Genomic DNA, 23544 nt, shown 5'->3' with positions numbered 1-23544 from the left:
AGATCTACAGCAGTGTTATAATCCCAGTGCAGGTCTTGTTCAGGGACAGTGGTGGGGCCAGTGGGATAGGTGGGGTCAGTCGTGTGGATTTCGGTAGTGTGTGTTTGGGCGAAGTCCCAAACTCGTCTATGCTCTTCAGGAAGGAGGGTATTGGCCAGGAGCATGAAAATGTCATGATGTGTGAGGCTGTAAGACTGGAGGGTCCATTGAAACTCCTTGATATATGTAGTGGGATCAGTGGAAAAGGAACCAAGGCGTTTTTCAAGTTGGGCTAAATCCCCTAAGGAGAAAGGTACATGAACTCGCATGATGCCTTCGGGTCCCGCCACCTCTCGGAGGGGGGCAATAATTTGGGGAGGCCCCTGGGATCGAGTCTGAGGGGGACTGAAGGGTTCCGGCTCAGTCTGTGGGGGAGAAACAGGTGATGAGGGCAAAGACGGAGGAGGCCCCCAGGACCTAGTTAAAGGGGGGCTGAAAGGCTCAGGCTCAATCCGTGGGGGAGGGGCAGGTGAGGGGGGCAAAGGTGGAGGAGGTGAGATGGGGGAGGAGATGGTGGGAGAGGAAGGGGGAAGGGCTGTTGCAGAAGAAGGGGAAGGGAGTGAGCGGGAGGCCTCTGTCAGGGAGGAGGTGGAGGCGGTGGCGACGGCGGAAGAGGGCCGGGGGGTTGTAGGAGGGGGAGGGGCCGAAGGGGGAAGCCTGTATGGCAGAGGTTCGTTGGCCAGGTCAAAGGTAATCGAAGAGGGACTGGGAGTGTGTGGAGGGGATGGAGGCGGCCTGCAGGCTAGGAGAACTTGGGGCGGGGAACATGTGGTGCAGAGGCCAGGATTTTGGGCTAGGAGGCGAAAAGCCTCCATATAGGGAATCTCCTTCCATTTCTTCAGGCGCTGGCAGTAGTTAAAAAGATTGCGAGTGATGTTAGGATCAAGAGTTCCCCCTGTGGGCCATTGGTTGTGATTGTCTAGGGGGTATGTTGGCCAATCTTGGGAGCAGTATTTATGGAGAAGTTTTGGTTTTATATCAGGCGTGGGTGATATAAGAGGGTGGCTAGATACTTGAGCAGGCATTCACAAGGTGAATCTTTAGGGAGGGATGAGGAGGCTCCCATGGCTAAAGGACAGAGAAGGAGATGAACAGGGGAAGACGAAAGGAGATCCTCGGACTGGGAGCAGACCGCAAGGAGACAAAGGGCGTCCCCGATGATCCTTGGTGGTCTGCAGAAACTCGTATAGGAGTCGGAATTTCTTAGGAAGTGTGGGTCGTCACCCAGACTTCTCTAAGAAGTCAGAGTGCTGGAGTCATGAGGAACCTAGTACTAGGAATTTTCGGCAGAAGGAACGGAAGGTGGAAGAGAGGGGGAGAGGGAGCGTTCTCATCCACAAAGGAGTCACCTCGTTTATGGCTGTTGGAGGGGGGGCCTGAGGGTCTGCCGCAGCCTTGAAGGCCTGAGGCGGGGAGAGTTCTCTCCTTGTCCCCGAGCGTCAGGGCCTTGCTGGACGATCACGGTCAATGGCGCTGCAATGGCTCAGGGGACAGTGGCCCACCCTGGGGAAATTTTGCCTAAAAAGTTTTGGCACTAATGAAAGGAGCGGTGAGTGTGTTTATGACTGTCAGAGAAGGGGCCTGAGGGTCCACCGCAGCCATGAAGGCCTGAGCCGGGGAGAGTTCCCTCCTTGTCCCTGAGCATCAGGGCCTTGCCGGACGATCATGGTCAATGGCGCTGTGATAGCTCGGGGAAGAGCGGCCCACTCCTGGGGAAAACTTACCCAAAGGCCCGAGAGGAGTGGTGAGTGTGATGAACCAGCGCCAGAAAAAGAGGACGAGGGCAAGCTGCTGCTGGTGTTGGGGGGAAGACGGGGCCCAGTTGGGGTGTCCTGTCTCCCGGGTTTCGGCACCAATGAAAGGAAGGAACGACACACAGCAGCAATTCACTGGAGAATTCCACTTTATTGGGGAAAAGTACTAGGTTATATAGGGAGGGACATAAGCTGATTGAGGTGCCACTTCAACGGGACTGGTGGCTATTGGCCAGGTGCTGGGATTGGGGGGCGGGGGCGAGAGGTGATTGGGCCTCAGGTGGTGCCAGCGGGAACCGAAGACCCGGAAGAGAAGCAGGAGGTTCGCCATCTTATGGGTGGGGGCCCTTCACCTCTGGCCTGATATCCGATATGGAGAGCCCTGAAGGAAGAGAGGAAGTCCATACTGGTAGGGCACTGGAGCTCTGTCCTTTCACTTTGATAAGGGAGAGCCTCCCCTAACCCTGATCCCCCACAAAGTCTTCTGTGCTAATATTTCTGAAATGACCAGTGGTGTATTTCCACCAGCTTTAACCTTCAGTATTAAGACCAGCACCATTCCTATCTGAAATGTCTTTTATAGTTGTGTCATTACACACCTCATTTATCCAATTCTTAAGCCAAGAGACTGATTAAATATTAACAACTGCTTGGTTCTCGTGGTGTCATTAGTTGGAACACAACCCTGTAATCTCAGGTAACACACGACCATAATTATCCTTCACATTCACACTTAGCTAAAAACCCAGAGCAGTCAATCCAGATAAGGTTGCCTGGTAGAAAATGCACTGCCTTTAAATCCTGTTTTATCTCCACAGTCTGCGAGCAAGGTGCAGCTCAGCCCAGCTCAGGGGTTTTTAAGCGTAAACCTGCCCCCTGCAGGGTAATGGCTGGGGAAGGGAGATGGAGAAGGTATAATAAACAGCTCAATTCTCACCTAGCCAGCCCTCTCTAGTCATAAATCTGACTGGGCTTTCAAAGTTACAATGGGATTTTTACCCAAAGCACGAAGATGGAAAATCTGGTTAGGCACAAGCATCCCTCATTTTAGAAAACAGTGCTGAGTCCTGCGGTTTACCTGTAACTCCCTGTGGACTGAGGGGCAGCAGGAGGCTCAAGGTCTGGGCCCATTAGCCTCTGGCCCTGGTCCCAGCCCTGTCTGGACCAGCCCCTCGGGCGTGCCCTCTGGTGAAGCTGCTTCCCGAGCAGGATTCCTTCCAGAGGGCCTTTTCTCCAGGCTGTCCCAACACCTTCCCCTTCCAGAGAGACCCTCTGCCTCTCCACGCCCTTTCTCCGTCTCCCGCATTCTGGCTCATCCGGGTGCTGCTCTGCAAGCTTTCAGTTCTGCAGTGTTCCTAGGCCTGGGGCCTTTGCCCACGGGTACCTGTGGGCCGCAAGTGTGGAGCTGACTGGAGCTGGCTTGGCAAGAGCCTCAGGTCTTGGGTCTTCCTGCCTCTCCAGGCTGCGAAGGCCTGAGCTGCCTCCCTGTGTGTAGAGGCTGTAGTCTGGGAACCTAAAGCCAGCAAGACCGAGGACTTCTCACGATTCTTGGGCAGCTGGGCCTGTACCTGATGCCTCCCTTAACCTCCCCTGCAGATCCGCCATGTGTGTTCTGGGTGGTGAGTACTGGTCTGTCTTCTTCCTGCTCCAGCTATTAGGTGGTATTGCAGTCTCTGTTCAGACATCTGACCATGAGGGTCCACATTGCTGGGGTTGACAGCCACTCTGAGACCTTCCTGCACCACAGTTCACACACGCGCAGAGGACAGCACAGCCACCAGGGACCTCCCGTCTACCCTGGGGCGGTGCTGGTACACATCTGGAAAGCATTTACATGCAGAAGGATCATGACGTCATGGAACATCCCTTTGTAAATAAATGCAAAGGATGTGCTGCCATGCTCTCTGCTTGACTAGTAATGAGACAGTACTAATGAGAAAGAATTAGTTAATTATTACTCCAATCACATTTTTAAAAAAAAAAGCACCACTCTGCTGAACTTTGGGGACATGTCTAAAAAGGATTTGTGGTTATTGTAAAGATTTGTTAATACATGGACATACATTGATATGAGGAGCAAAAAGAAAAAGGTTATGCTGAGTCATACTAGTAAACAAACCTCCCAGCAGGATGGGGGTCCTAGATGTCAGGAAACTGATGAGGGGCTGGCAGGCTCCTGCAGACTTCATTAGTGGCCTTGCCCCTCTATGGCTTCCACTGATGCTGTAAACCTGATGTCTGACTGCTTCATAAATTAATTGTGGTAAAATAGGCCTCTCTATTACATGTCAAAGACCTCCCACTTTAGACCACGGAGGAAAATGTCAAAAAACAGTCTGCTTTGTAAAAACAAAACAAAATAAACCCCACGAAAACATTCTGCATTGCAAATTTGGGGTTTGCATTTATTGCTCAGCAGGGCAGAGCTGTTTAAACCCTCCAAAGCAAACAGAAGAAAAACAATCCTCGTGGGAAGAGGAGGCAGTTTTCTTTTGACAACTCACTGCTTCATCTTAATTATACTGGAAGTTTTGGTTGTTGTTTGTTTATTTGATACCAAAGTCAGGAAAAAAGTCAGATGGATCAAAATTACACAACATTTGACTCTCTGGAGGAGAAACTCAGGACGTTAAAGTTTTTTCTGTAAGTCATCTGGGGAATCATTAAAACTTACTTTGAAAATAAGGAGACTTGATCAGTGGTCCCTGCTTGCTAATTTCATATTTGACAGCTTATCTAAAGGTTTGTTTTTGCATTTAATCAGCCCAAAGGCAAATTCTGTTGGAGCCTTTCTCCCCTTCTGACGTTGAATACAGAGGTTTCATGTTCTGTTCCACTAACTTTTTAGCTGTCCACCTCGTTTGTGACCATCAAAGTGTCAAACTCTTGTGTCAGGGAGCTTCTTTCCTAGGTCCAGACTGCCTGATGCTGAGCAAACGTGGTACCCAGAACCACCCACCCTGGGCTCTGCCTTTGTGTTTGTGGATTTATTGTTTGTCTTCCCTATTTTGCAACTGTTCTTAGGGAATGCTTTCTCACAGGGGATGGTAGGCATGCAGCGCCCAGAGGCACGGAGCCCCAGAAACCTGACAAGCCCGCTTGAGCCATGCCTGAAAAATGTGGCTCATTTTAGGCGGCAGTGGGGAAAATGCAAGAGTTTAATTGGTTCTGACTTCAGGATTCAGATCATAGTTTTCCCCGGAGGTGTGCATTGAGGGGAACAATATTACCAAAACCAGCTCTTTTCTAAAAGGCTGAATTTACTCAAGTTCCATGATCATCTGTAATGGGAAAATGCAAGAGAGCATTTGAACATTTAATTACAATATTTTGTAATTGTTAAATCACCAGTGACATTACAAACTGCTCTTGGTGACCAGACACATGGTGTAATTCTGTGCGGAAGGCAGAAAAGCTCAGCAGCAGGGAAATAATTGCAGGCACCTTTTCTTCAACTTAATCTTCCCTAAAAGGGACCAATTCAAATAGATAATTTGACTTGATTGTTTTTAATTACATTGTAAGCATTTCAAAAAAAATCTAGGATAAAGGTGAATACAAGGCACTTGGTAATAAAAATGCAGGCTCCAATTCTTTTTGGACGACATGAAATGAGTTTAATACATTCTTGCTCTGTGGAAAACATGGAACATTTTAAACTGCAAACAACTGAATTCAATTAGCAGACCTGTTCAAAATGGCTTGGAGAACTGGGGGGCAGGGAAGTCATATGACCCACCCATTGCAGAACTAGGCAAGCATCACAGTTCATGGCTGATATGAATGGGTGGAGAAACAATGTAAAATTGGTCCCTGTGTTTTTCCATCCAGCCATATCAGGCAAGCAGATCCTCTATGAGATTCAGTTGTTAATGTTTTCAATCCCTCACCTTACATAAGCCCTTAATTTGTCATAAAGATATAAAAGTGGGGAAAATACATTCAGTATTGAAGGACAGACTGCTAACTGCGTTGCTTCAAACGTAAGTAAATCCCAAGGATAAGGTTCAATCCCAAATCTCCCTCCACTAGTAAATCCAATCATCCATGGTTGGTGGGGCTGTGCCCTGCTTACCACCCTAGAAGAGTTAGTCCTTGAGAGGAACTTGTCCTGGGCAAATCAAACTGTGAGTTGGCAATGGTTTCTACTTTGGAGAGGGAACATCTGTTTGTTTCATAGATGAGTAAGCCTCTGTCTTGGTGTTCAAGGGATGCATCTCTGGCTGTCAAGCATGGCCATTACTTTTATAGCCCTGGAAGCACATGCATTTAATTGCTTCCACTGGCCTTAAGCAGGAACCTTGTGGGTCACCCAAGGTGCATAGTAGTACTTCCTCTGTTGGACTAGTTGTTAATCAAGGACATTGAAAGAAGCAGCAGAAGGTCTTTGAGACTGAAGAGCACAACTTAACAAACCAGAACCCTTAGCTAGCATCCCCTGCCTCCACAGCAGGACAACCTCACTGAGTGACATCATGCCTATATTTAATTTAGGAGTGAATTACCTGTGGTCCTGCAGCCGGACAGCAGGCAATCCAGTGAGAGGACACAGGCAGCCTCTGCCCCATCCTATTCTGGCCCCCCCCCCCATCCCTTGCATCTGAAAGTATGCAGATTGAAGGTTTTCTTTTAAATTTCATTCTTTGCACTTTCTAAGAAAGAGTACCACAAACTTTCCTTCTGCATATGTTCTGTGAGTTATGGACCCACATTCACAAAGCCCCAGATATTGTGCTTCATGGGCAAGAGGTAGGTTTGACAGGGTATGATTTTTTGCCTTCTTCATGGAGGTTAGAACTCAAACCCTGGGAAAATGAAATTCACTTAATGCTCATTTGTGTGCATCATAAACAGACAAAAGGCAGAACAGTGCTTCTGAAGGACGAAGGGAGCAGTTCTTGTGTGGCATCTCAGGGTGTTGGTATCAGTGCATTTAGGGGAGGTAACCCATGGGAAGGAGGGCATGCCCAGGAGAACTTGGCTCCTGCTGGGGGTGACAGCTCCAGGATGGAGCTCTGTGAGCCCCAGGATGGAGGTCTGTGCAGGAAGCTTGCCCAGCATGGGTAAGGCTGGCACAGAACTTGCCAGCTGCTGGGCAGGAGTCAGACATGGCACTATGGCTCACATGCCTTGCTGCCCACCTCCCTCTGGGCTTGACTCAAGTTTGGGTACAATGAGAGGGTAAACAGGAATAAAAGGTCATTGTAAGAAATTGAGTGCTACCTCCCAGTTTGGGGCCCAATGAAGAACTGTCCCTGTGTGGGAGGAGGGCTCAGCTGGGTATGTGGGAGTGGGTACCCAGCTGGGGCCCCTGAGGAAGGGCTCCATCCTAGTGACTGTGTGGAAGGGGAAGATGGGCAGTGGAACAGGCAGAGAGATGAGGCCTACAGACTGAAGTGAGGGCAGCCCCAGTCACCCAGAGAAGCAGAGAGGGCTGGGCTGGGAGTGTGAAAGAGGGTGAGTGCCGAGGTGGCATCTGAGAGCCAGAGAGTTGTTTTCACCTGTATTCCCCAGGTACATGTTTAGGCCTATCTAACGACAGCTACATAGTAAAAAGTGGTCTGAAATGAGGGAAAAGAGCCCATGGTGTACATGGAGGGGGAAATATTTTGCTTGGTACAGTTTCCACAGACTTTTAGTGGGTGTAGATATTTTCTGTGTCCTATATTAATGATCTTCTAGAAGAATTGTCCATCTGAGACATTTTCTCAGCCATGTTGATGAATCTGACAGACAGTATTGGGATGACATAAGGGCTTGCCGCTGGCTGTGACAGCAATTGGTAGGAAATTGGTGGGTATTAGCTAACAACTTGGGGCATTCGGCTGCTGTGCTAACTGTGTGGAAGGTTTAACTCAGACCTTCCAGAGCACCAGAGCTGGCTCACCTTACCCAACACTCCTGGCCACAAGGTGCAGACAGCAAGCAATTAGCCTGTTTTCCTGAAATAGGGTCAAACACTTTTACTTTAGGAGAGCTGGCTTTTTAATCTGCCTACTCTATCAGCTATGCCACCAACTGAAATTCAGTGTTTCCTTTCAGACTTTGAAGGCCATAAGGAATCTCTTTCACTGTCCTTGTTAAGCTAGAAGGCCCTTTGTTCTTTCTGAATGCATTAACTGTGACCTGTGACACTCTGTAAGTCTGGGGAAAGGACATCTCGGGGCAAAATACCTCTAAAAACCAAAATCAGTCAAAGGGAGTAATAAAGTTTAAAACCCATTTATTGCTCACAAACTGCAGTCCGAGGCCATCTTTCTTCTCTACTCAAGCAGCCACAACACCACCGGCCCTCCCCCTCACCTCTGGGGTACAGATAAGCCTTCTGTTGCCCAGGTAATCACCCATTGATATGGAGATGAACTCCTCTACCCCTGAAGAAAGATGCAAATGCACTAAAGCCATACTTCTTTCCACCTCTGAACGCCTACTGATATGCAGATGTACCAAAGCCAGGTGAGATATTCTGGAAATGTTTCAATTTTACCCACAAACCACCCTTTCAGAAATCTCGCCTTAGAATTTACTCGATCTCCCTCTTCTGACCAATCTAGTAACATGCAATAGCAACAGCAATAAAATCTTGATAATCTTCAAGCCTAGAGGCTAGAGGATTCAGCCTATGCAGATCAAATAAATGTACTTTACAGCACAATCTCTCACTAAGCACAAAATAAGTTTCTACACTTGTTTACTCATTCCTAACAATCATACTAGATTGATCACAAAACTTTTACCAAACATTAGACAAAGTCAAGCGTCTCTTTAAACATTATTTTCTTGACAACAGCAGCACAATCATAATTCTCAAGCCAGAGGATTCATCTAGGTTCAAAGTCCCATGAAGATTAAGTTCAAAGCTCTTCCTTCCATCCATCATGTGGCAGCTGCAGCCAGGGGGCACATCCAGGACACAAGGACTGTAGAAGCAAATAACTTTGATTGTCGAGGGCCAATTTGCTGTTATTACAGGAATACACAGAAGGCCAGCTTCCAGGCCTTTTCCCCAAGGTGCCAGAAGAGCCAGTCATTGCCGATACATGTGTTGAAATGTCCAGGGCCACGTCCATTTTACTCCTAATTGCTGCACCCATCCTTGCAACACATGTCCAATAAAGTGGGTACCTGGATTGCTCTCAGTAACCAGCGACCGACAATAGGCTACAGAGAGATGCTCTAGGCCCCTCTTGGTGGTTTGCTGATCTGCACAACGTGCAGGCTACTCCTTCCGGGCTCGGCTGACTTCTTCAAAGGTGAAAGACAAGCCACACCGATGGGCCCACATTGTCTTTTGAGGTGTCTGTTGTGCCACACCACTCCATGGCCTTTGGGTCCAGTCTCGCACCCACCCCGCGATGGGATAGGAGGTTATGACCTTGGTTGGAGCTGTTTTGGCAATGGGCTCTGTAGCCAGCAAGGTGTGGTACACAGCAGCCAGTTGCTTCAAGGTGACCTGGACCTCTGCTCCTTTCCATTGTTGTGGCCAGGCTCCGGCCGGCAGCAAGAGCAGCAGCAGTGGCAGAAGCAGTAGCCTTAGGCTTGAGCCACGGTCAGCATGGCCAGCAGCGGTGGTGGCACCTCCACAACCACATGAGTGTAGACACATGTCCCTCGGTGTGAGCGCTGCTTCTCCCCATCATTTCTAGGGGCGGCCCTCCCAAAGGTCGCACCCATTATGACAGATTTTGGGTTCACAGGAATCCTGCCAATACTATGCCAATTGTAAGTCCGGGGAAAGGAAATCCCAGGGCAAAATACCTCTAAAAAACCAAAATCAGTCATAGGAAAAAATAAAGTTTAAAACCTGTTTATTGCTCACAAACTGCAGTCCCAGGCCATCTTTTTTCTCCTGCTCCAGCAGTAACCACACCGGCCCTCTCCTTCACCTCTCAGGTACAGATAAGCCCTCTGTTGCCCAGGTAATTACCCATTGATATGGAGATGAACTTCTCTCCACCCCTGAGGAAAGACGCAAATGCACTAAAGCCATACTTCTTTCCACCTCTGAACGCCTATTGATATGCAGATATACTAAAGCCAGGTGAGATATTCTGGAAATGTTTCAGTTTTACCCACACACTGACAGCCTTGGAGCCCCAAACACTCCCTCAACCCTTGAAGAGAGCACACCTCGGCTTTTACCAGAGTATCAGTGGCATTTTGATGCTCGACACTGAATTACCACTACCTTCTGCCATCATTTGGGTCTTTCATCATCAGAAAGCTCCTCATGCCACATCTTGACACAGTATTATTTCCCGCTTGCTTCCCTCACTCCACCATTTACCTCAGGAAAAACACCACAGACTTAGTTTTCTTGGATATTTCAACTTCTTTGGGTGTAAACATTGTTAAAAAGGCTTGGTTCCATGAATGTCTTATGAAAAATTGAACTGTGCTTAATTTGGATTCGACTAGAAAAAGGCAGTGTTTCAGTCTGCTAAGAACATTCTCTTAAATATGATTTCTGGATACAGCCAGAGCTTCAGGACGGCTATGCAGCTCTTGTGTTTGAGCCACCTGGATCTCTTCCTTGCCCAAATATTTGTTGTAAGATCTGTATTACAACTCAGGCAGCAATCAGATCAAGTTCATTGCTCTGTTTCTACAGATGCCTATAGAACACCTGGTGGTCTCCTTGCAACCCCTAAGTGAAGAATAAACTCATAACACAGAAGGTAAAACCTTTTAGTTTTTCCGAGTAACACTTAATGGTTGTTTATTTTTAAAAATGACCTATTATAATGCTAATTGCTTGTAATTTGGTTTTGAAACATACTAAAAGAGGCACTATTGCTCCTCTATTATATGTGACTTCTTTACTGCTAAGTTAACTAATGGGTGGCAGGTGGGGGAGGGGGGCAATTTCGAAGATAGCAAGTTTCATTAAAAGGCAAAACAGAACCTGATTAGCCTCACATCATAATTATAATAAGTAATCTTTACTTCTCTTTCAGTTGTCACAATTGGTTTCCTTCAAAAGATAGTGAGTTTTCCCAGGGCTAGGCACTCATTGAAACATTTTCACACTTGAGAGTACAGAAAATGTGATGTACTATTAAGCTAACACCTGCATACTAAACACAAATTTAAAATATGCTTGCAAAACTATGGTTATAGTTTTATTATGAAGATAGCCATGGCCAAGACCAAATATGAGATATGATAAAGATTTCACCTCAAGGGAACATTCCTGATGAGGTGGACAGAGTTAAAATATATACTGGGTTGCACCACAAGCTTGGATAAGCTGCTGATTGTCTAATGGAAAGTCAGTATGAAGTTGAAGATGAAAACCTGTCCTGTTAAATCCCAGTTCATCCTTACTAGGGCCCTTCTTCTCAGGAGCTTAGTGAAGAGGGAAGAGTCTATAAAACATGTACTTAACAAAGCATGTCAGCAGTGTGAATGGAGAAAACCAATCCAGAGCTGAGAACTCTAATAAATAAATGAAGTTGAACATTTATTGCCAACCATCATGTCACTGGGGCCACAGAATGCTGGAGCCGTGCAGCTGGGCGGCAGGAGCGTGGAGCCAGAGAAGGCAATGGAACGCACCCAGGTTTGATTATTTATGGTGTGCTGATGAAGAGACAAGTTTCCATATGAGGAGCGGCTTAACAGGAACAGGCAAGCTAAACCAGGAAGAGGTCCAGAGAAAGAGAAACAAAAGGGGACATGAATAAAAATGACAGCTAATAAAACAATACAAATCTAAAATGCTGTAACTTTCAGAAATAATTTAGGGCCAAAAGAAGAGGAAAAAAATCTCATTTTGCTGGCTTTGGGACAATTTTCCAAGAAGCAGAAGACATTACACAAAGTTTGTGCTGAATTTAAGATCAAATTGGCCTCGATGCCTTCCTTGCTATGAGTCTGGTTGCTCCTAAAGCTGGTTTTATTCACAAAGAAGGGCGTGCCAATTTTGTTTGTATTTAGCTAATGTATCCATTTCTTCAACAACTACTTACAGTGCACTAGTCCATGCCAAGTGCTGGACCCTGTGGTGATACATACTGGACAAAGACACAGTTCTTGCCCTCGAGAGGCTAGTGGTCTAGCGTGGGAAGCAGACAAGTCTCCTGTCAAGTTCAGGGCACTGGGGTGGGTGCTGTGCTGGCAGCTAGATCAGGGACAGGAGCGGGCGAAGAGGGGGCCACAGGGAGGAATACGAGGCCAGGAGTGGGGACTGAATCAGAAATAATTTAGTGAATTTTGCTTTCTATATTGATTAAATAGACACTTACCAAACCTCTACGCCATCCAAATCCCAGTTTGATTACTTAAAAATTAACATTCAGTCTTATGCAAACATGAAAATTTCTGTGGTTCTCATTAATTCTCACCCTTGTCTTCTGGATTTGAGGCCTAGCTAATAAGACATTTCTAATGATCTTTCTGTGGTATATAGCATGCCTCTTCTTCCAAGCCTGGCCAAAAGCACAGTAAATATCAGCCACTAGTTATCACGTGGCCCAAATGTGCCAGCCATTTTATTTGTGTGCCACGGACTCTTCACAATAATGCCTTGAGATGTGATCACCACTCGCTCCTTACAGGTGAGGGATGGAGCTGTAGGAAGGTAGCTGCAGATCACACAGAACAAGCAGCACAGCACTTTGGCTCTCACTGCCTTTGGGTTAAGTGCTGGGTTGGGACTGTGCCAGCAAGTCTATGCCCAGGGAAGGTTCATCAATTAAGGCCCACTGTTACCCACTGGAGCTGTTCCCAAAGTCCTTGAGCTGAATTATTCTTCTTTTCTTCAGAAGTCCCTGAAGGGTCCCCACCAGTAAGATGGCAAACTTCCGGCTTCTCTTCGGGGTCCTCAATTCCCGCCGGTGCCACCTGAAGCCCAATCACCTCTTGCCCCCCTCCCAATCCCAGCACCTAGCCAACAGCCACCAGCCCCGTAGAAGTGACACCTCAATCAATTCATGCCCCTTCCTATATAACCCAGCACCTTTCCCTAATAAAGTGGAACTCTCCGGTGAATTGCTGCTATGTGTCGCTTCTTTCCTTTCATTGGTGCCGAAACCCGGGAGATGGGACACCCCAACTGGGCCCCGTCTTCCCCCCGACACCAGCAGCAGCTTGCCCTTGTCCTCTTTTTCCGGCGCTGGCTCCTAACACTCACCACTCCTCTCTGGCCTTTAGGTAAGTTTTCCCCCCAGAGTGGGCCACTCTTCCCCGAGCTATCGCAGTGCCATTGACCGTGATCGTCCGGCAAGGCCCTGACGCTCGGGGATGAGGAGGGAACTCTCCCCGCCTCAAGCCTTCACGGCTGCGGTGGACCCTCAGGCCCCTCCTCCAACAGCCATAAATCCCCGACTCAAGCCTTTACGGCTGCGGCGGACGCTCAGGCCCCTCCTCCGACAGTCATAAATCCCCGCCTCAGGCCTTCATGGCTGCGGCCGACTCTCAGGCACCCCCCTCCAACAGCCATAAACGAGGTGACTCCTTTGTGGATGAGAACGCTCCCTTTTCCCCCCCTCCTCCTTCTGTTCTGTCCGCCAAAAACGCCTAGTGCTAGGTACCTCGTGACTACGGCACTCTGCCTTCTTAGGGAAGTCTGGGTGATGACCCACACTTCCCAAGAAATTCTGACTCGTATACGAGTTTCCGCAGACCACCAAGGATCATCGGGGATGCCCTTTGTCTCCTTGTGGTCTGCTTCCAGTCCGAGGATCTCTGTTCGTCTTCCCCTGTTTGTCTCCTTCTCTGTCCTTTAGCCATGGGAGCCTCCTCATCCCTCCCTGAAAGTTCACCTCTTGAATGCCTGCTTAAGCATCTGGCTACCCTCTCCCTGACGCCTGATATAAAACCAAAACTTCTCCGTAAATATTGCTCCCAAGATTGGCCGACATACCCCCTAGACAATAAAAACCAATGGCCTGCAGGGGGAACTCTTGATCCTAACATCACTCGCGATCTTTTTAACTACTGCCAGCGCCTGAAAAAATGGAAGGAGATTCCCTATATCAAAGCTTTCCGCCTCCTCCTCTCCCCGCCCCCTCCCAAGTTCTCCTAGCCTGCAAGCCGCCGCCCCTGCAGAAGCCTCCTGTTCACTCCCTTCCCCTTCTTCTCCTACAACAGCCCTTCTCCCTTCCTCCCCAACCATCTCCTCCCCCATCTCACCTCCTCCACCTTCATTCCCTGCAGATTAAGCCTGAGCCTTTCAGCCCCCCTTTAACTAGGTCCCAGGGGCCTCCTCCGTCTTTGCCCTCATCACCTGTTTCTCCCCTGTTAGGGACCGCCTTTGTCTTCTCACATGTTTGTAGGGAGAATGGGAAAGCACCTTCCCCCATGTCTGAATGCAGCATGGGAAAGCACAAGCTAGAGAACAACTGGTGCAGTCCTTAGAAGTTATCTGTCCACAAAAACATATCTTGCCAAGACTCCTCACTCTGAAAATAAGGAAACCTTGAAGATGTATAGAAACACCGCCCCTGCTTCTAAATATGCCCTTCCCCCACTTGCGGATGTGGCAGGAATGGAGAACAAAGAACATTCTGTTTACGCATTCCATAAGCAATTAACTAGAGCCCTGCTGCAGCTCAGTTAGTAGAGCATGGGACTCTTAATTCAGAGTCACGAGTTGAAGCCCAACTAGAGCGGGAGAAGTAAGCAGCTGAGCTGCTAGCTGGCGACATGTGGGTCCGATTCTATCTTTCTTTATTTTCTTTGCCCCCCTTCTGCACTTCAGGACCTGCTCAACTAGGCACGGCTAGACCGTGTCACTCCCCCACAGACTGAGCCAGAACCCTTCAGTCCCCCTCAGACTCAGTCCCGAGAGCCTCCCCAAATTATCGCCCCCCTCCGGGAGGTAGCAGAATCCAAGGGCATCGTGCGTGTTCACGTCCCTTTCTCCTTAAGAGATTTAGCCCAACTAGAGAAACGCCTAAGTTCCTTTTCCACTGATCCCATGACATACATCAGGGGGTTTCAATAGACCCTCCAGTCTTACAGCCTCACACATCATGACATTTTCATGCTCCTGGCCAATACTCTCCTCCCTGAAGAGCTAGACGAGTTTGGGACTTCGCCCAAATGCAGGCTACCGAAACCCTCAGGACTGACCCCACCTATCCCCCTGGCCCCACTGCTGGGGCCCCTATCCCCGAACAAGACCCACACTGAGATTATAACACCGCCATGAGTGTCTGCTCTTGAGATATTTTTGCCTCCTGCTTAATAGCAGGTCTGAAAAAGGGCAGCTTGTAAAGTAGTCAATTTTCAAAAGCTCCAAGACATAATTCAAAAGAGAGACGAAATCCCCTCCGAGTTCTTAGACAGACTCACTCAAGCCCTATTACAGTATACCAGCCTGGACCCAGAAACACCTGAAGGAAGATATGTCCTTATGACATACTTCCTAGCTCAAGGCTACCCCGACATTAAAGCTAAACTCAAAAAGTTAGAACAGGGCCCCGCTACCCCACAGACTGAGATCCTAACAGTGGCCTTTAAAGTCTTCCATAAGCGGGAAGAGGAGAAAGAACACCGTAAACAAAAGGCTGATCAGGCCAATTTCCAGATGTTGGCCCAGCTGATAAAACCACAACCTGGGTGCCCCTCTACAAACAAGCCCCCCCAGGAGCTTGTTTCAAGTGCGGAAAAGAGGAATATTGGTCAAGGGCATGCCCCTCCCCCAGATCTCCTACCACCCCATGCCCCAGATGCCACAAAAAGGGCCACTGGGGGTCTGATTGCCCAACCACCCGAAGGGGAAGCTGGACGAACAACCCCCATCCTAAGCCCGCCGTAGTGGGGCTGGCAGAAGAAGATTGATGGGGCCTGGGGGCTTCTCGCCCAACCATTTCCATCACCAAACAGGAGCCCAGGGTTACTTTAACAGTAGACGGTCACCCCATCTCCTTCCTCCTAGATACAGGAGCCACATTCTCAGTCTTGCGAGAATACTGGGGCCCTACCACGCCAGCCATTACTCCTATAGTCAGAGTAGGAGGTAAACAGATTTTCCCATTAAACCCCCCACCCACCCTTTTATACACAATTCAAGACAATCCCATACCTTTCTCCCACTCCTTCCTGGTTATGCCCCAGTGTCCCATCCCTTTACTAGGACGAGACATCCTTTCCCTCCTCCATGTTTCCATAACTATATCCACTCCCACAGCCCCCAGTACTCCCTTTCTGATGGCCCTCATAGCCGACAACCCCCCTCTATCCAATGAAAGCTCCAGTTCCGCCCTCATACACCCTGTAAATCCCAAAATTTGGGACATTACAAGCTCCTCCATGGCCCTATGTCCCCCTGCCTCTATCAAATTATGTGACCCCTCTCAGTATATCTGTCAGGTCCAATACCCCCTAACCACTTCAGCCCTCATAGGCCTCCAACCCATCATTCAAGCAGACCCACTCACTCCCCATTTAATACCCCCATATTAGCTGTTAAAAAAACCAACGGATCTTTCAGCCTTGTCCAAAACCTTCGCCTCATCAACATAGCCATTGTCCCTATCCATCCCTTAGTTCCAAATCCATACAGCCTCAGCATCCCACTTCTCAGTCCTAGATCTCAAGGACCCATTTTTCTATCCCTCTAGACCCCTGCTCCCAAGATTTTTTCATCTTCACCTGGACGGACCCATACACAAGACATTCTGAACAACTCACTTGGACAGTTTTGCCACAAAGCTTCCGAGATAGTCCCCATATTTTTAGACAGGTCCTAGCTCAAGACCTCAAACAGTTTCATCATGATCACTCCAAGTCCACCTTATTATAATACATAGACAATCTTCTACTCTGCAGTCTCTCGTGGGAACAGTCTCAACTTGACACTGCCTCCCTACTTAACCTTCTAGCTTCCAGAAGTTACCGAGTATCCCCCGTCAAAGCTCAAATCTCTTCCCCTCCTGTCACTTACCTCAGATTCCTTCTATCTCAACAAAGAAAGTCCATTACCTTAGACAGAAAATGGCTCCTCTCTGACCTGCCCATTCCCAAAACTAAGACAGAAATCCTTTCCTTTCTAAGCCCTTTCTAAGCCTAGCTAGATATTTTAGAATGTAGATCCCTAACTTCTCCCTGCTCCCTGTTGGCAAGACCCCTATACGACCTCAGCAAGAGCCCCCCCCTAAAAAACCATTATCCTCCTTACCCCGACACTCCTTCATTAAGCTCCGTCAAGCCCTTGTAGAAGCCCCAGCTCTCCATCTTCCTGATTTGTCGAAGCCCTTCTCATTATACATTCATGAGAGGTCCAGTCATGCTTTAAGAGTCCTAGGCCAATATTATGGCCCATCCTTTGCCCCAGTAGCTTATCTCTCCAAGCAATTAGACCCCACAGTTCGGAGATGGGCCCCCTGCCTACGAGCATTAGCCGCTAGACAGCTCTTGCAGAAAGAAGCTCATAAACTGACATTCACCCTTACCATTCTGTCCCCACATCACCTAAAAGATCTCTTAACCTACAAAAGTTTATAGACTCTCCCTCCCTCCAGACTCCTGACCATACTGTCCTCTTTCCTCCAAAATCCCGTTCACCCCCTTTGCCATCCATACCCAAATCATGACTTTTTCCTCCTTTACTGCTCTCTCCCTTTTTTCCTCATTCTTATTGTCTTCCCCGCCACCCCAGCCTCCTTTGTATGGCGATTCAAAGTCAGACAGACTTACACACAGCATCAAACAAAAGTTACTGCCCTCATTGCCACACCAGACTGCCCTCTGAAAAGCTGCTCTGAGCCTTTATACCTCCACTTTCCTTCCTCCACCGAAGTGTTCACTAGCAGCTACCCTTATTCTCCCTACCTCTGCTTCCTCTATGACCAAAAACAAGCCTATTGCAGGTGATAGCCAGACACCTACAAGAGATGTCCCTACTGGTCTTGTGCAATTCACTACATGAGTAACTTCCAGTACCCACAGTATTACTCCTCCAACCGTTTCATGAAATATCCCAACGGCTCATTCTCCTTATCAATCCCAGATCCCTGGGACTCTTGATGAGCTGCCAGAGTCACAGCCTCAGTTTACTATGGGGGGGGGGTCCTCGACCCCCCACGGTACCCTTCATATCTCTCAAAAGTATGTTCCCTCTCATTCCCAAATCTCTCAAGTTGCATCAGATATCAGACATTCCGAAAAAGTCATTATCCAAACTCTTGACGGCGCCTCTTCATCTTCTTATCCCCACCCCTCTTCCCATTTCTCCTACTCTTCATTACAGCTCATTCAAGACACCACCATCTTTCTCAACCACACCCTTAACACAGCCAATTGTTTCTTGTGTGCATCACTACAGCGCCCACTGCTGGCCGCCGTGCCCCTTAATATTTCCAACTACTCCTTCCATGCAGAAAGACAACCCCTCTGCCCCCTGGCAGACATACCCCTATGGGAACCAGAATACGCAGATAATCTCACCATCCACCACTGTGTAGGCCCAACTCCACCCCCCTCCAGCGCACTTCACTGCCTCTCTATCTACACCCCTACCTCCGACTCTAAGACTTTTATGCAACCGGGACACTTCTTTTAGTGTAATGGCAGTCTTTTCAACTCACTGCCTCCCAACTCTGATACACCCTGCATTCTCGTCACCCTAATCCCACGGTTAACACTTTACAGCATGGCAGAATTCCTTGAGCTCCAACCTCCCTTGCACTCGTGCACAAAAAGAGCTGCTTTTCTTCCCATCATGGTCAGTAGCTCTTTGATCACCTCAGCCATTGGGGCAGGGTTTTCGGGAGAAGCCTTAGGTCACTCTCTATAGGCAGTTAGAGATCTCAATGCCAAACTTGAGGGAGCCCTGACATCCACTGCCGATTCTCTAGCCTCTCTCCAAAGACAGGTCACTTCGCTAGCTAAAGTCCCCCTTCAAAACCGGCGGGCCCTAGATCTGCTTACATTCGAGAAGGGCGGCACCTGCGTCTTCCTCTGGGAAGAGTGCTGCTATTACATCAACGAATCCGGCATTGTAGAAACTGACATCACCAAACTCACCGACCTTGCCTCCAGCCTCCATTCTGCTTCCAATTCCAACCCATTCTCTTCAATACTAACAAACCCCCTCTTCACCTAGCTCTGGCCCATTGCAGGCCCCATAATAATCATTCTTCTTGCCTGTCTCTACTTACCCTGTATAATAAAGTTCATCAAATCCCAAGTCGGAAAAATCTCTAATCAAGCTTTCAACCAGCTTTTACTCAGGAACTACCAGCTTCTGGCCACAGAAGATCCCTCACCCTCACGTGACCTCCTCACCACATGCTGAGATGGACCCCTCTCTCCACTGGAAACTGTTCCTGGAACAATGGCCGCAGACGCCTGGCTCCTGACACCCATATCCTCTTGGCACCATTGGAATCAACAAGTCCTCAACCTATAGGTACAGGGAACCTTCATTAATTTCCAAACGTGAAGAAGTCCACATCTACTCGTCCTTACTGCAGGGAGTCCTATCAACCCTTTCCTCCCAATCCTCAAGCCCTCACTCCCTTCTCTGCCCCTGTTCAGCAGGAAGCAGCCAGAGAGAAAGCAACGTCCACAAACCCATAGAGGAGAAAGGGGGGAATGAAGGGTCCCCACCAGTAAGATGGCAAACTTCCGGCTTCTCTTCAGGGTCCTCAGTTCCCGCCGGTGCCACCTGAAGCCCAATCACCTCTCGCCCCCCTCCCAATCCCACCACCTAGCCAACAGCCACCAGCCCCGTAGAAGTGACACCTCAATCAATTCATGCCCCTTCCTATATAACCCAGCACCTTTCCCTAATAAAGCGGAACTCTCCGGTGAATTGCTGCTGTGTGTCGCTCCTTTCCTTTCAGTCCCTTTTCCCACCATTCTCAAGGAAGAAGTGCTACTATTAAGGGCCAGAAACTCCTATCTTACCTGCATTATAATGCAGGGGAGTATTTCTAGAAGCTGAGAACTATAACAAACATTTTATTCTGAATGAACCCATATACACAGGCATCCAGTGAGGCCCCTCTGCACTGCAAGCTTCTTTCTCTCCTGACCTTAATAGATAATTTTCCAAAGATATACAGATGGCCAACAAACACATGGAAAGATGCTGAACATCAGTAATCATCAGGGAAAGGCAAATAAAACTACATGAGATACCTTCTCATACCAATCAGAATGGCTACTATCCAAAAGACAAGATATAATAATTGTTAGTGAGAATGTGGAGAAAAGGGAAGCTTCATGCACTGTTGGTGGGAATATAAATTGGTGCAGCCACTTTGGAAAGCAGTATGGAGGTTACTCAAAAAATTAAAACTAGAAATAACATATGATTGAGCAATTCTACTTCTGGGGTTCCTGCCCAGAGAAAACAATCACTGATTTGAAAAGATAAATGCACCCCTGTTTACTGTAGCATTATTTATAATAACCAGGATATGGAAGTAACATAAGTGTCCATCGATAGATGAATGGATAAAGATGTACAAATATATACAGTAGAATATTAAAAAAGAATGAAATCTTGCCATTTGTGACAGCATGGATGGACATAGAGGGTATTATGCTAAGTGAAATAAGCCGGAGAGAGAAAGACAAATATCATATTATTTCACTTGTATGTGGAATCTAAAAAATAAAATAAAACAAATAGACTCATAAATACAGAGAACAGACTGGCAGTTGCCCTAGGGGAGGGAGGTAGGGGGATGGGTGAAACAGGTGAGGGGACAGAGGTACCAATTTCTGATTATAAAATAAGTAAGTCACAGGGATGAAAAGTACAGCATAGAGAGCATAGTCAATAATATTGTAATATCTTTGTATGGTGACAGAAGGTAATTATATATACTTACTGTGGTGAGCATTTTGTCATGTATGTAATTATTAAATCACTACATTGTACACCTGAAACCAATGTAATACAGGATATCAACTATACTTCAAGTAGAAAAAAAGAGTTTTGTTTAAAGACAAGTGCTAACTCCCCTCTCATGTTCCCCTGTGGATCAGTGCGCTGATGAGAGAGGGACCCAGCCAGGGCACTTAATCCTGAGCCAGTCTTATCTCCCTACCTTTGTTCTCTGTCCCACTCCCAAGTCTCTGCTTCCTTCCAGAGGCTGTCTATGCTTTCACAGCAGGAATATGAGGTTAAACACTGGCCACGGAGGGGGGGATTCTCTACAACCTTGGGGACTGCAGACTTTCCTTTGTGTGCTGGGTGGATGCATTCTGTCCCCACACCTTTGCTTCTATCCACACTCCACACCTACTCCTCTGCCCTTGGCCAACTGGCCAGTATTTCGGAAATATTGCTTAGTATCTGAGTAGTCTACAAATTATTTTATAGTTCAAATTCAAGTTTCATGGTTTGAATTCAAATAGTATTCGTGGTAGATCTCATTTTTTACTGCCTTCAAGACAAATCTTTCAAAAACAAACTAGGTACTGCACTGAATGGTAAATGGTATCATTATGCAGTTCTAAAAATACCAAACAGTGGAAGTCTGATAATCATCTCTTGGAAACTGGGTAGAGTGTGATCGATTGATAAACCACAGCAGAATCTTTCAGAGATTTCCACCCCTACCTTCTTCTCAAATTTGTGAAACTACTTGCAAAAAGTCAAGGATTGAGCTTTCCCTTTTGGACTATTTGGGCCAAGCTGTGCCTCTGAACACTAGACATTAAAAAAGATGACTGAAGACCCACCAGCTTATCAATTAGAATTTAGTTCTTTCTCTGTTTGAGGAACTTCCTGTAACACAGAAAAACATTATGATGATGCCTGGCCAAGTGTCAGGCAAACAGCACTGGCCACATGCACAGTGCTCTCATCCAAGGGCTGAAATTTTAGTTAGATGACTGCTCAAACTCCCCTGTTCTCATAAAATGATTTTGCAGCCAGGATGGCCATAAACTTCAAATGGCAACTTTTCTGATTCAAGGTAATTTCCTAGGAATTTAAGAGGCCATCATTTATTCTTGACTTTCAAAGACAACCTGGGCTCGAAAGGCACTGTTGCAACTAAAATTGATCAGCTAGCAACAAGCCTCTGAAGTTACGTGGGGTGGGGGTGGGGGTGGAGAAAAGCACGAGAGACACCACGGTATCTGGCTTGTACTACTTAGTTCACTTCCAGGCTATAAATTTTCTGGTCCAAAAGACTATTTAAAAATAATTTTAAAGCAAAAAGAGTTTTGTTTTTTTTTTTGTTATCAGCTAAGGCACTAAATTTTTTTTGATTACTTTAATGTGGAACACTATGGCTATAAGACCAACATCAACACTAATCTCCAATGCAGTGTATGTTTAAGAACATAGCAAAATTAGATAGAAAACTTTAAGTCCTGAAAACATGGATTTTAAATTACGGTAGATGAGAACCTTATTAAGTACACTGCTCTACAGAATATTCAAATACAGCAAAGAATTTGATGAACAATAATATATTATGGTTGAGAAAGAAATGTTTTTATCACCTGGAAACGTAATCACATTTGTGGTTCTAAACAGAAAACATTTGAACAAAAAAGGACACACACACACTCACAATCCAACAATACATGCTTTTACTGAAAACTGTATTTGAAGAATGGTCTGTAATCCTTTACATTTCAATCTCCAAAGTTTGATCTTATTATTTATTCTGAAAAAGGCTAAGACAGTAACAGTTAGTACACATAATTTTAAAATAAAACTGTACATAGTTAGAAAACTATGCACCAAGGGCACGCATACATATTTCATAAGAAAATAAAACTATGTACCAAAAGATCACTTCTGCTCATTAATGCAGGTCCTAACTTGTTTGATTCTTCTAATGGAGCACCACCAGAAAACACACAGCTTGGAGAGAAAGGTGATCCCAAAACTCTCGACCCTGCTCAGGCTCCCGTGTTTCCGGGCTCAGTCTTGCTGGGAAGTGCACCCAGTCCCTGGATGGACAGGACATGTAAAATCGCCCACAGCTGGGATGGGTTCTCACAATGGTGCTGCTGTGCCCAGTGCAGGAGGAGTTCTTCCTTCCTTCCCAGCATCTGTGCACAAAGAACGCAGTTAAAACCTGAGGCGGGGGCCCCTGGGAGAGCTATGTGGGGACTGGGGTGTACTGGGCCCTGGGGCGCCTCTCCTGGCTGACTGGGTCCAGGCTGGGCTCCTTCTTTTTTCGTAAGTATTTCCGCATCATTCTGATGATGAAGGGAGAGCTGCTTTTTCAGTATGGGGGATGCACGGTGTTCCTCATTGTAGGGATAAAGCCTCTGCAGCTTTCTTCTTTCAGGATGTTGCTTCCAGCACAGAGCAGTGTGTTTAACCAGCTCTTCCCGAGCAACTTTGCTTCCCGGTAGGATCTCTTCTTGTAGCTGGCCCTGAATTTCTTCCCCATGAACATAAAGTAAGTGAAACTTTATTTCAGCAAAAGACTGAGCAGTGATGTGACAGCAGCCACATTTGATTTGTAACTTGACCTTGTCTGCATGGTTTAGAAGGAGGTCCTCTTCCGGGCTTGACTTGTTCTCCCTGAAAAGGGGGAAAGTAAGACTTACATAGACTGTAAGATTTCATGGAGAAACACAATTGCAACTTTTCCTTTCAGCTCTCAGCTTAAAGGATCTAAAACACACCCACTGACAATAAAGCACAAAGGACGAGGGAAACAGTGCCTGGGGAGCAAAGGCCACAGTGACAACCAGCTGTCACTCCGAAGGCCACACAATTCTCAAGCTACCAGTGTCCATTTAGTAGAAGAGTGTTCCCTGCCCCAGGGGAGCTAACTGTTCTGGTTACCACAGAACAGGTGCGATCAACGTGCGA

General features: G+C 47.2%; 1 protein-coding gene across 10 annotated transcripts in view; it reads right to left on the bottom strand.

Annotated features, from left to right (window-relative positions):
* Positions 1 to 7999: 7999 nt before the first annotated feature.
* ZNF438 (zinc finger protein 438) overlaps positions 8000 to 23544 on the bottom strand; it is a 208797-nt gene continuing 193252 nt past the window's right edge. For all 10 annotated transcript variants that reach the window (XM_073228980.1, XM_073228979.1, XM_073228978.1 and 7 more), the window contains 2 exons: positions 19029 to 23250; positions 8000 to 11428 (listed from right to left, as the gene is read on the bottom strand). In XM_073228980.1, coding sequence (XP_073085081.1) covers positions 22617 to 23250 — 634 coding nt within the window. In that variant the 3' untranslated portion in view covers positions 8000 to 11428; positions 19029 to 22616. The remainder of the gene's footprint in view (positions 11429 to 19028; positions 23251 to 23544) is intronic.

This window comes from Manis javanica, chromosome 2 (genome assembly GCF_040802235.1).
Source record: "Manis javanica isolate MJ-LG chromosome 2, MJ_LKY, whole genome shotgun sequence".
Taxonomy (NCBI): Eukaryota; Metazoa; Chordata; class Mammalia; order Pholidota; family Manidae; genus Manis; species Manis javanica.
This window is presented reverse-complemented; position numbering and strand designations above follow the sequence as displayed.